The sequence below is a fragment of the Labeo rohita genome, chromosome 2 (assembly GCF_022985175.1).
Source record: "Labeo rohita strain BAU-BD-2019 chromosome 2, IGBB_LRoh.1.0, whole genome shotgun sequence".
NCBI lineage: Eukaryota > Metazoa > Chordata > Actinopteri > Cypriniformes > Cyprinidae > Labeo > Labeo rohita.
In genome coordinates, this window is record NC_066870.1 from 33,078,638 (window position 1) to 33,092,589 (window position 13,952).

A 13,952-nucleotide genomic window follows, 5' to 3' on the forward strand; every position below is an offset into this window, starting at 1 on the left:
CTGACACCATATGCTTTTTGCATACTGCATACATGCATACTTTTTGCATACATGCATATACTTGTTTGCTACTGCTTTTTTTTAACCAGAAACACAGTCTAAATGTTTAATACCCTACGGTATTAAAACTCCTTACCGAATGGGCATTAGGACCTGGGGGGGGCTGCTAAATTCTAAAAATACGCATAAAAAAACTTATCTGCTCAAAGTGGTTAAAATTCTTATCCGGTAAGAAAACATCCGCATAAACTACGATGGAAACACCTTAAAAAAATACACGTAAATGCGATGAGACAGCATAACTGGACTAACCAACAAACCGATCTCTTTGCACAGCATCTGAAATGCTAGTTTTTTCATTCTAAAATGCTTGAGCAAAGTCTGGTCAAAGTCTTTTGTTGCAATTAACTCCCAGATCTGCGTTCCCAAACATCAGGCTCCGAAAATAAGCTAACATGACCTCGTCTCGTCTGCACGCTCTAAAACTTTTGCAATTCTGAATGTCTTATTCTTTTCTACACGACCAAAAATGACATAGTAAGTTGTTTCTGCTTCTATAAGGAAAAAAGATCTAAGCGATTGCGCCAGAGCCTCTCGTGGGAAATATCTGTATTCGTGCCGAATGAGAGATGTATCGATGTATCGTATGTTTTGCTTAGACTTTCATATGTTGTTTATTACGAATGCCATAATAATTTGTTTCATTTTATAATTTGACTGTTTCTTTGCCATTATAATTTGTGTTTTATATTATAATTTGTCTGTTTTTTAAATTCATTTTGGTTTGACTTTTATATGTTGTTCATAACGACTGCCACTATAATTTATGATTTATTTTATAATTTGTATATATAAATTTGTACTATAATTTTATAGCTGCTCATAATTGTGCCCCCTATGAAAACGAAATTACCCCCCATTGAAGATTTTCTGGCGACGGCCCTGTATCCTACACAGAACGTGTCATTCTGTATGCGCATTCTCAGATTAAATGCAGTGAAACAGTGAATGTAATTATCATTCAGGCAAAACTTTGCTTCAAGAATGAGTCACACTGCTGAAGTTATCTAATCGCTAGCACACCTTGAGCACATGTGAGCTATTCCTCTTATAGGCAAGACATATCTGCATAATTTTTTATATCAGGCTGATGCCAATATTAACATTTGAACCCATTATCGGCTGATTCTGATATCGGTCCGCTTATATCGTGCATCCCTACTTTATTTCATTAAAAAGCATTCAAGTAATTACAGTTCTGTGGAAATTATCTCCACGAGAGACCGCAATTTGAGTATCAACCTTATTTTTCCTGCAAGAGGGGGCATGGCCATTTGTAAATTCTATGGGTCTGGTTTCCAGTTTTATCTGCGTCCATTTTTTCAGCTGTACAAAACAGCTAATTTTGCTGCTTGATTGACTGATTTAATTGGGGTATCTTATCTTAATAATGAACATTGGTTTGTAGTGCAAACAGTTTTACAATTTACTGTACGGTTTACTTCCCTGTTGAAGAATAAGGTGTATACGTTCGGTGTAAACCCATAGATAAAAACAGCACTCTGTCAGCAGGCATTTCATAATCTAGATAGAAAAAAGGCTATTAACCCTGATAATGCGCCATTCGATATTGACTATGTATTTGCAATGTAAACTTACTCCAGCTAAATAGCGATCTTCACAGACTTTAGTCTATTAAACTACACACTGTAGCTTTATACTGCAGATGGTTAACGTGTAGTTTAAAATGTTTGTAAAATGGATAGACTCTCCTGTGGTTTATTTATGTGTTGTTTTTAAAACATTTGACATTGTAAATCTATTTTGTGTATTGTTAGAGTGCTGAAAGACACTATTTTCTACACTACGACCTAGTTCTGCTCAACTGGGCATGTTAAGCCCCACTAAAGTAGCAAAGCTTTTTTTATTCAGCTGATTTAGAATGTTTTCTTTATTTATGTTCTTTATTTGTAACCTGTTACAAATGCTTTCATTTTGCTTTCATTTAACAAAGGCACTTTACTGATATTGCACTTTACTTTTTTCAGTTTCAGACACCTCTATTTACTGATGCAGAAATAAAGTCGCTTTGTTTTGTTTGCAAGGGCGGAGTGAAATCACTGACAGCGTTATAAATAAAAATTCAGCTTGTTCAGTTCAGTAGAAGTAAACCAGAAGTAAAACAAATATCAGTTCTGCATAACGCTAATCGGTCACATAAACATGCAAATAAGTCTGATTAGGTTTCTTGGTTCTAAATAATTTTGGACTTTTCAGCAGGTCAAGCCAATCGCCACGCCACCTAATGAAACCAGCTAAATATCAGCTTGGTCATCAAAAAGCTTGGAGTTCCTGAAATATTGTTATGTAACATTTTAATTGTAATGTTGCATTAGACAGAAGTAATTAAAGCCGTTGCTAAAATGCAATAACTGGACTTTGATAAGGACGTGACTGGGACTAAACTGAATGAAATAAAGTACACTGAACATCTGATTCATCTTTGTTACCGTAACTATCCAAACCCCACCCTTTTCAGTGGGGCACCATCAACAACACCACGCCTTCTCAGGGTCAATGGTGCACTTTCCTCACCTTCATAAAAGCCAGCACATTCAAACCCTTCTCATTATCGTGAGGTAGACCCACCTCAGCTTAACACTAGAGAACTTATTAGCGGGACACTGGAAGAGACACTATGTCAGGGGACACATACCTGAGGCTGCTCTCTGTAGTAGCCTATTTATGTGTTCTCAACACTGAGGCTTACTCAAGGTAGGTTGTCTTTCTGTCACTCTTACATTGTGCACACTGTGCATAACAAAGCCATCTGAACATTTTAATAACATCACATTTTCTCGATTTATCATCTGCAGAAGTCTTCCACTCTCTCTTCCTGACTGGAGGTCAAATGCAGGTACTGTATTTTATCAGCACAAATCCAGATGCCGCACTTTTATTATAATTTTAGGGTGGTAACACTTGAAGCCTTAAAATATAATGCATTAATGCATTAATTATGATTTGTAATGCACCCTATAATGCATTCTATAATCTCATGAATAATAGTTGACATAAATTGTGTAAACAAAAACTTATTTTGAATGCGATTAATCGTTTGACAGCACTAATTATGATATTTATGTATGGACAACCAACCTGCAAATTATTATAATGCATTTTAACGTTGGTTACAATTATTTATGAAAAGATATAATGCATAGGCTTTAAGTAAAGTGTTACTGAAAATACTTAACCCTTTATGTATAATATTTATAATGTATATTGTAATGCATTATATTTTTTCATAAATAACTGTCAAGTTAAAATGCATTACAATGTTTAACGGTTTCTTTGTCTTGTTTTAATGCATTATACTTTCTAAATGTGCAACAATGAATATAACATTAAAACAATTATTTGTGCATTATGATGCATAATTAATGCATCAGAACCGCTTATATAATGGATTATATATAAAGGCTTTAAGTAAAGTGTAACCAACTTTTGCAGTACTGAAAAGATGACCTGTCAGAAACCATTCTATCAAACTCAGATGAGTTGAAAACTTTTTAGGCTTCTCTAATAGAAGCACTCACACCGGTATGACCAATTTCTCGCAAGAGTGACTGGGGGACACAAACATTTGTTATAACAAGCCAAACAGAACTATGTTTTCGGTTTGTTTCTTGTTTTCGATTAGGTTCTTATTCTCGTTCCACTTTAGTTTTTTATTGTCCATTTAATCACTTTTCCCTCCTGTGCTGTAGATTATTTCGCAAAGTGTGATTTTGGCAGTGATTTGCCAGCATCCTGCGATTGGACCTCTGAGGGACCCATCAGCGCTCAGACGGCAACAGGTAATTATACTGCGGAGACGAAATTGCTGCAGAGACAGTTGCTGCTTTGTGTTATTTGGCTGGTGTTTACCACCAATCCATTCACCTGCAGCAACAACAACAGCAGTTAATAGCTTTCTAACAACACTTAGCAGAGCTTCTTTAAACTTCTTATTCCTCAAATTATGTTCTTAAACTTGGCTTTCAAATACGCTAGGCACCACTTGTGCGAACAAGGAATCGATCGACAGGTTACACTGTAAGAATTCACAAAACACAAAGTTCAGATCAGAGTCTAACTTGTGGCACGTGTTGGCTTTGAACGTTTAAGCAGATGATTTGATAATTATTTATAACTGCATGCTTTTAGAGGTCAATCTATGATCTATATGCAAGAGCATATGTTACTAATACAGCCTGTGCTTGTACATGACAACCTCGATTTGTTTAGAGAAAAAACATTCATAGCAGTTTAACCTGTATGAAACAGCTGTTCTTTGGGCTTTGTACTACTTATAAGAACAGGGACGGGTAACAGCAAGCCGGATACATGTGTTATCCACAAACACAGCAGTAAAACTGAATTATTATTGACAACTGTTATTATAAAATGGCAAATTACCAACTTTGAAAGGCAGAAAATGTTCACAGGAAATAACTGACAAGATTATTTCAGCAGCTCTCTTGCTAAATTTATACTTGTTCTATAGAGGAAACGGCTCTCCATCCTGAGAGTCCATCTGGTGTGTTTCGTCTCAAGAGTGGATTTCTTACGATCTCAGAAGACTCCTGTCTGGAGTTTTGGTACCATAAACCTAACAAGAACAGTTCTGAACTCAAAGTTTCGCTAGTGGATGACATTCTGCAGACGTTGATTTGGACCTCGGAGACATCTAGCAGTGGACACTGGAGACAAGTCTTCATTCCTCTCACAAAGCAATCTGACAATGACAACGTCCAGGTACAGCATTTTAAATATTCATATTTAGGTTTTGGACATCTATATGGAGAAAGATAGCAGATTATGTTAAAATGTTTGAGAAGATATTTTCTTTTTATTAGTTATTTTTCATTTGTTTTAACTGTGTATCTAGAAACATTTTGCAGCCAAAACCAACAGAAACAAACCAACAGAAATGCATTTAACATGCATAATCTGCCGCTGTCCAATGAGCTTAAAAAAAAAAAAAGATAAATAAATAAAAATACTTTCTACGAAAGGAAAAAAGTTAAGCAAAACATTTCAATGTGCTTGCAAAAAAAGTTGAGAGACCAAGATTTGAAAAGTGTATATATATATATATATATATATATATATTTAGACTGCTCATTTGCGTCCCTACATGGCTGACAGCTGTGAATGTACAATCACCGTTTTAGATCGTCAAATTGTAACTGTATAAGATTTGCATTTAAATGGAAATCAGAAATTGTGGCTATGCACTGCCTGTTTCCGAGCAAAATGCAAAACGTCTAGGTTACGTACGTAACCCTCGTTCCCCGAAGGAGGGAACGGAGACGTTACATATGGGAACTCACTTGAGAGTCCAATCATCTCCAAGCCTTATTCAAAAGGCCAATGAACATTCATGAACATTGGCGAGTGGTATTTGCATGCCGAGCCACTCCCCCGTACATACGGGTATATAAGATGGCGGCGTGCAACCACTCATTCAGGCTTTTGCTGAGGAGCCGAGCTGCAGCCCGGCGTCAGCGCGACGTAAGGTCGTGGCAGGGGATGTAACGTCTCCGTTCCCTCCTTCAGGGAACGAGGGTTACGTACGTAACCTAGACGTTCCCCTTCAGTCGTTTCACTACGACGTTACATATGGGAACAGACCCATGGAACAGGCCACGAACCAGACGTCGCGTTACGCAACACACCGCGCGCCGACAGGCGGACATGTCAGCAGACGGATATGAGCGTAACCTTCCCAACGCCCTGGGGGCCAATAGGGGGCCCCTCAGGGATGCCAGTTGTACTGAAGCAGGAGTTGGGGGGGGAGCACATGACATCTCTACATGTGGAACACAAGAAATTCAATATATCCATAGATTTTAGGGATATATGAGGGAAACATCGGCCCTCTGGCTGACCGTGGAAAAATACTGAAACATGTTGCCACAACCTGCTGGGCGAAGGAGACCCAACCGGAGCACAGACAAGCACTACTCCGCACTAGGCCTGACTGCGGGGCATGGAGGACCCAGGTTCGCCGGAGGGAACAACCGAGGGAAATAGCGCACGGATCCATTAGGAATGGCGCAGCAAGCCGACACCAGCCGTACTCCCGCTCGCCTGTGATGTCTATGTTAAGACACGGGAGGATACGGCCTCTACGCGAAGGTTGTAGAACCTGGCGAAGGTATTAGGTGTCGCCCAACCCGCAGCTCTACAGATATCTGCTAGAGAGGCGCCATGAGCCAACGCATAGGATGAGGCAACACTCCGTGTGGAGTGGGCACGAACACCTAAGGGGCATGGCTCTCCCTGGTTTTGGTACGACAGGGAGATGGCATCTACCACCCAATGGGCCAACCTCTGTTTGGAAACAGCATTCCCTTTCTGCTGACCTCCAAAGCAGACGAAGAGCTGCTCGGTGCATCTGAAGTGCCGAGTGCGGTCCACGTATATACGCAGAGCGCGAACTGGACAGAGCAGCGCAGAGGCTGGGTCTGCCTCCTCCAGGGGCAGAGCTTGCAGGTTCACCACCTGATCGCGGAAAGGCGTGGTGGGAACCTTGGGCACATAATCAGGCCGGGGTCTCAGGATGACGTGAGAATCGCCGGGCCCGAATTCTAGGCACGCTTCGTCGACAGAGAAAGCTTGTAGGTCCCCTACCCTCTTGATGGAGGCCAGTGCGGTCAGGAGCGCTGTCTTGAGTGACAGATATTTTAGCTCAACTGACGCAAGTGGCTCAAATGGGGCCTCCCGCAGGCCCTGGAGGGCGACGGAGAGGTCCCAAGAGGGTATGGGGTGTGGCCTGGGGGGATTAACCCTTCTCGCACCCCTCAGGAACCTCACGATGAGTTGGTGCTTACCTAGGGATGTTCCATCCACTGCATCGTGGTACGCTGCAATGGCAGCAACGTACACTTTGAGAGTTGAAGGGGACAGCCTGCGCTCCAACTTTTCTTGCAGGAAGGAAAGCACTACTGTAATTGTACATCTCTGTGGGTCCTCCCCACGAGAGGAACACCAGTCGACGAACAGACCCCATCTCAGCGCATAAGCCTGCCTTGTAGAGGGGGCTCTGGACTGAGTGATAGTTTCTATCACAGCCTGTGGAAGGCCGGAGAGGTCTGACGCGTCCCATCCAGGAACCAGACGTGCAGGTTCCACAGGTCGGGGCACGGGTGCCAAATTGTGCCCATCCCCTGAGAAAGAAGGTCTCTCCTCAAGGGGATTTTCCAGGGAGGGGCTGCCGCGAGGGAAATGAGTTCTGGAAACCATGTCCGGGTGGGCCAGTATGGCGCAACCAGCAGAACCTGCTCCTCGTCCTCCCTGATCTTGCACAGTGTCTGTGCAAGGAGGCTCACTGGGGGAAAGGCGTACTTGGGCCCCGGAGGCCAGCTGTGTGCCAGTGCGTCCCTGCCGAGGGAAGCCTCGTCGAGGGAGTAAAACAGCTGGCAATGGGAGGATTCGGGGGAAGCAAACAGATCTATCTGGGCCTCCCCGAAATGGCTCCAAATCAGCTGGACTGTCTCAGGGTGGAGTCGCCATTCTCCAGGATGGGTGGACTGCCGTGAGAGCTGGTCGGCTGCACGGTTGAGTTCTCCTGGAATGTGAACGGCACGTAGCGATTTCAGCCACGTCTGACTCCATAGGAGCATATGGCGGGCGAGTTGTGACATGCGACGGGAGCGTAGACCACCCTGACGGTTGATGTAGGCTACAGTCGCCGTGCTGTCGGTACGAACAAGCACGTGCTTGTGACGCAACGTCGGTCGGAAGCGACGAAGGGCCAGAAGCACAGCCAACAACTCTAGGCAATTGATATGCCATTGCAGTCGAGGTCCTGTCCAGGAGCCCGATGCTGCTTGCCCGTTGCATACAGCACCCCAACCCGTGGAAGAGGCATCCGTGTATACCACAAGATGCCTGGAGACTTGTCCCAGGGGGACTCCGGCCAGAAGGAAGGCCGGGTCTGACCACGGGCTGAACAGGCGGCGACACTGCGGGGAAACGCCAATCCGGAGTGTGCCACGGTGCCATGCCCATCTCGGGACTCGATCGTGTAACCAGCGCTGAAGCGGTCTCATATGAAGCAGGCCGAGCGGCGTCACTGCGGCTGCGGCTGCCATATGCCCCAGGAGCCTCTGAAATGTTTTGAGAGGGACCGCTGTTTTGTGTCTGAGTGATGGGCTGTCATACTGACCGAGTCCAGCTCCACGCCGAGAAAAGAGATCCTCTGCACTGGGGAGAGTTTGCTCTTCTCTCGGTTGACCTGAAGGCCCAGATGGCTGAGGTGCCGGAGCACCAAGTCCCTCTGTTCGCACAACAGATCTCGCGAGTGAGCTATGAGAAGCCAGTCGTCGAGATAGTTGAGGATGCGAATGCCCGTCTGCCAAAGAGGGGACAGGGCAGCCTCCGCGACTTTTGTAAAGGCGCGGGGAGAAAGGGAGAGGCAGGATCGAGACGTGAAAGTACGCATCCTTCAGGTCGATGGCTGCGAACCAATCCTGGGGACGAATGCATGTTAGCATGCGCTTCGTCGTGAGCATCTTGAACGGCAGCCTGAGAAGGGACCGATTCAGGGCTCGAAGATCCAGGATGGGTCTTAACCCACTGCTCTTTTTGGGCGCGATGAAGTAAGGACTGTAAAACCCTGACTTCATCTCGGCTGGAGGGACAGGCTCGATTGCGTCCTTCGCCAGTAGGACTGCAACCTCCGCACGAAGCACAGCGGCATGTGTGTCCGAATGGACAGAAGTGGAAAGGACGCCTCTGTACCTGGGCGGACACCTGGCGAACTGAATCGCATAGCCGAGACGTACCGTCCGAATCAACCACCGCGAGGGGCTGGGAAGCTGAAGCCAGGCTCCCAGCCTGGTCGCCAGGGGTATCAAAGGGACGTTGACCGACGTGACCGCAGTGGGGCAGCCTGGGGGGGAAGGGGATGGGGACTGATCCCAGAAGGAAGAACGTCCTGGAGAAAAGTCAGACTGCACTGAGCAGTGCTTACCTTCTTCCCTAGTTCCCGCGCTGGCGACATCAGGCTCCGAGTCCGAGAAAACACTTCTTGGGCGCTGCTCAAAGAGGGAACTCGGGGCCTGAACCCCGGAGGTGAGAAAATTGGCTCTTTCTGTGACCTTGTGGGTACCGCCGACCCGTAGGCCGGCGGCAGTGTCTGAGCACACAGCAGCTCCCGGCCCTCCACCGGGAGTGGGGACGTTGATGTTGTCGCCCCCCAAAGAGCGATTCCCTCCACCTCCGGGTTGCCCGCGTCAGGGACGCTTCGCAGATCTTTTGCGGGTGACCGGTCCCTGAGACGCAGGCGGCGCCCCTCTCCCGCGGGCAGCTCGACGTCGGGCTGCCAATCTGGCGTCGTGCACCTCAGCAGGGGACGGAGCTGGTTGTTTCTTTGCGGCCGCGGGGGGGCGCCCTCGGCGACGAGCAGGCGGAGGGGGGGGCCCCGCGGACGTGGATGGAATGTCACGGCGGGGCAAGATGTGTTTAATCGCCTCCGTCTGCTTTTGAACCGCCGAGAACTGCTGGGCGAAGTCCTCGACGGTGTCGCCGAATAGGCCGTTCTGGGAGATAGGAGCGTTGAGAAACCGTGATTTGTCGACGTCTGCCATCTGGGCCAGCCATAGGTGTCGCTCCTGGACCACTATGGTGGACATCACCTGACCAAGGGAACGCGCCGTCACCTTTGTAGCCCGGAGGGCGAAGTCGGTGGCGGCGCGGAGTTCCTCCATTGCACCTTGGTCAGAACCTTTCTCGTGTAGGTGTTTCAACACCTTGGCCTGGTACACCTGTAAGGTGGCCATGGCGTGCAAGGCGGCGGCAGCGTGTCCAGCGGCGTGTTAAGCCCGGCCCGCGAGAGCGGACGAGAGCTTACACGCCCTGGAGGGGAGATGGGGCCGATCCCGCCAGGTGGCGGCGCCGCGCGGGCATAGGTGCACCGCGACAGCGTGCTCGACCTGAGGGACCGCCTCATAACCCCGGGCTGCACCGCCATCGAGAGAGGCGAGGGGAGAGGAGCTGGGACGCGGACGAGAAGAGTGCGGGGCTCGCCAAGTCCTCACCAGCTCCTCATGCACCTCCGGGAAGAAAGGTACTGGGGAGAGCGCGGCGGCGCCGCAGGAGCCCTCCCCAGAAACCAATCATCCAGCCTAGAGGGATCGGCCGGAGGTGTTTGGGGCACGTTCAGACCGATCTCCTTGGTGGCTCGGAGGAGCATAGCCGACAGTTCAGCATCCGTCTCAGACGGAGCGGCAACCGCAGAGGGGTATCGATCCGCCGAGTCGTCAGCCTCACCGCCTGGCTCTCCCTCTGATGTTGCAGCAGACATCTCAACGTCCTGGGGAGCGCCAAAGGAGACACCCAGCCCGCTGTACAGGGAGGTGTACTGCTCTGGCAGCTCAACGGGACCGCTCCGTGACACAGAAGTCCGCGGGGCTTTAGGGGCCGACGGAACATTCTGTACAGTCACTTGTATGTCCCCCAAGTGCCTCGCCGCGGCAGCCGATAAAACCTTGACGGCTCAACGACTTACCGCGGGAAGACGACAAGGGGAGCCGGCTCATGAATGAGCGGCGGGACTTTAACGCGGCCATGGACATACGCTCGCAATGAACGCATGTACCATCCTTGAATGCTGCCTCAGCGTGCTCTCGGCCCAGGCACGTGAGACAGTGATCATGTCCGTCCACAGAAGCGAGGAAACTACCGCACCCGGAAGCGCACGGCCGGAGAGACATACCGGGAAGATGCCCTCGACAGCCGTGAGAAATTCACTCTTTTTGAAATCCCGGTCCGCCCAGGGAGGAACCGCGGCACAACCGTGCACTCAGACGGGGCGCTCGCTGGAGTGCGGGAGGCGTTAATGCCGTGAAAACGGCAGCCCGCAGGATTATGCTGGCGGCTGCCGAACGCTCTTTTAGTATAAGCTCTTTTAGAAGTTCGGCAGCACGCCAGCAGAGAGAGTGCGAACTCAGGAACTCTTTTCTTTTTTTTTTTTTTATTATCTTTTGGCTCAGAGACGAGGCTCCAAAAGCAAAAGTCTGAATGAGTGGTTGCACGCCGCCATCTTATATACCCGTATGTACGGGGGAGTGGCTCGGCATGCAAATACCACTCGCCAATGTTCATGAATGTTCATTGGCCTTTTGAATAAGGCTTGGAGATGATTGGACTCTCAAGCGAGTTCCCATATGTAACGTCGTAGTGAAACGACTGAAGGGGAACTGATATTTCATTCACTGGCGTGCTTCACTTACGCACTTCACTCGGCAGTGCTAAAAACACCAGCGCATATACTTACTTGCTGGCAACCTGTCAAAATAAAAGCTTAGGTTTGAAAATAATATTAAAAACAAAAAAAATGTAAAGTTAAAAAGAAAAAAAACTGAAAATGTAAATATTTTAGGTGTACTAAAACAAGCATATTTATTTAATACTCACTTCTTCTTTTAAAATATAATGGTATTATCAAACTCTATTTGTTAATTTGTTTATTACTTATTTAAAAAACAAAATAAATAAAGTGAAATAATAATATTGCCACTATTATTTTTTTATTTTATTTTTTATAGTCAAGCTATGTGCAGTAATTAACAAGTCATTCAGATTAAGTCATTTACAAAGCTGAATAAATAAACTTTCCATTGATGTACGGTTTGTTAGGATAGGACAATATATGGAATTTGGAATTTGGAATCTTAGGATGCAAAAAAAATGTAATATTGCGAAAATTGCCTTTAAAGATGTCGAATGAAGTTCTTAATGCATATTACTAATCAAAAAATATGTTTTGATATATTTACGGTAGGAAATTTACAAAATATTTTTATGGAACATGATCTATACTTAATATCCTAATGACTCTGTGGTCCAGGGTCACATATACAAACATGCATTTGGTTGCACAATTTACAGTAAATACAATAAAGATGCAATAAAGAAAAACAATAACTCCATTCAGTTCACCAGTAGAGACTGATTAAGTAGAATCCCTTTGAAAAACGTCCAGGATTTAACTTCTAGACATATGAATTTGAAGTTAAACTGTCTGCCATCTTAAAACACAACATGAATTTGTTTGACGATGAAGTTGTTACACAAATGTAATTGTAGGCATTTGAAATGTTTGTGTCTTGAGCGATGAACTTTTGCAGGCACTAAAGAATCGCTATTACTCACTGCAACTGTAATTGTGTTCTCTGGCAGGTTGTTTTTGAGCTATCAAAAGGCCTGCATGATGATGAAAAAACTGCTTTTGACAGAATAGGAATACGGAAGGGACAATGTGGTGGGTGACATATTATTTTGACCTAGTTTTACATCATTTACCAACATAAACATCTTCAGGCTAACACTGAGATATAAATTCACCACATTCATTGGCCTTTGAGAAATACTAAAGTGTTAATATATCATCCACAGGGCCACAATGTCAGCAAAGAAGCACATTTTGGACTGATAAAAGCACTTACTGTGCTTGCATTGATGAGCAACTCATCTGTTCTCACATGCCTTGGTCCAGCGACACCTTTGGCACCTGCCATGTGGCCTCTGACCCACATTACACTACTTTTGATGGGGTCAGCTTCCAATTTGAGAGTCCCTGTACCTATGTAATGTCAAAGGTCTGTGATGAGTCAGGGCTGCTTCCGGAGTTTGCAGTGGAGGTGCAGAATGAGAAAAAAGGGGAGTCACACGTATCCTCCGTTCAGCAGGTGAACGTCAATATACATGGTCTCACAGTGACCATGATGAGGACAGAGAAGAAGAAAGTCATGGTGAGCGATCAACCATAATTTATGATGATTAGATATAACATTAATGTCTGTTTGCCTTAAGAAATAGTTCATCCAAAAATTAAAATTGGTGAAAGTTGAATAACCTCAGGCTATCAAAAATGCAGAAATGTTTGTTTGTTCATCGTAACATATTTGGTGTTAATTTACATGACATCCTTTGCTCACCAATGGTGCACCATCAAAATGAGAATCCAAACAGCTGATAAAAACATCTACAAGTAATCCACATCACAGTCCATCAATGAACATCTTGTGAAGTGAAAAGCTGTTTGTAAGAAACACATCCATCAAGAAGTTTTAACAAACTATTGCTTCCAGCTAAAATAAGAGTCTTCTGTCCATAATTATTGCTTTTTCCAGTAAAAAAGTTGTTTTCCCTGAATTATGAGTGAATGATGCACAGATCAAGCAAGCAAAAACAGTTCTAAACAAATATATAGGTGGGTTTCGATGTGAGAGGACAACAGAGGATGGACCAGGGGAAGTACTATTATAGATTATACAGTCAAATTTTATTTTTTTTTTTAAATGCAACTTTTCACTTCATAAGAAGTTAATTGATGGACTGGAGTTGTGTGGATTAGGGGTCGACCGATATGCATTTTTCAGGGCTGATGCCAATACCGATTATTACAGATCATCAAGTAGACCGATATTTTGAACCAAAATACACTACCAGTCAAAAGATTTTGAACAGTAAGATTTGTAATGTTTTTTAAAGAAGTCTCTTCTGCTCACCAAGCCTGCATTTATTTGATCCGAAGTACAGCAAAAACAGTAACATTTTGGAAATATTTTTACTATTTAAAATAACTCTTTTCTACGTGAAAATATTTTAAAATGTAATTTATTCCTGTGTTTTAAAAGCTGAATTTTTAGCATCATTTCTCCAGTCACATGATCCTTCAGAAATCATAATATTCTCATTTGCTGCTCAAAAAACATTTGTTTTTAGGTTTCTTTGGTGAATAGAAAGTTCAGAAGAACAGCTTTTAGACCGTTTTTTTTTAAAATAAAAATCTTTTGTAACATTAGAAACGTATTTATCATAATCTTTGATTAATTTAAAGCATCCTCGCTAAAAAAAAAAAAAAAAAGTATTAATTTCTATAATTTCTTCCTCCC

At 44.9% G+C, this 13,952-nt stretch overlaps 1 protein-coding gene and 1 long non-coding RNA gene across 5 annotated transcripts in view; one reads left to right on the forward strand and one right to left on the reverse strand.

Moving 5' to 3' along the window:
* LOC127152895 (uncharacterized) overlaps positions 1-13,952 on the reverse strand; it is a 31,188-nt gene that overhangs the window by 12,131 nt on the left and 5,105 nt on the right. The gene's annotated exons all lie outside the window — the stretch shown is intronic.
* wu:fb63a08 (MAM and LDL-receptor class A domain-containing protein 1) overlaps positions 2,642-13,952 on the forward strand; it is a 28,173-nt gene continuing 16,862 nt past the window's right edge. For all 4 annotated transcript variants that reach the window (XM_051093774.1, XM_051093765.1, XM_051093759.1 and 1 more), the window contains exons 1-6: positions 2,642-2,775; positions 2,877-2,917; positions 3,771-3,860; positions 4,550-4,800; positions 12,235-12,316; positions 12,451-12,806. In XM_051093774.1, coding sequence (XP_050949731.1) covers positions 2,699-2,775; positions 2,877-2,917; positions 3,771-3,860; positions 4,550-4,800; positions 12,235-12,316; positions 12,451-12,806 — 897 coding nt within the window. In that variant the 5' untranslated portion in view covers positions 2,642-2,698. The remainder of the gene's footprint in view (positions 2,776-2,876; positions 2,918-3,770; positions 3,861-4,549; positions 4,801-12,234; positions 12,317-12,450; positions 12,807-13,952) is intronic.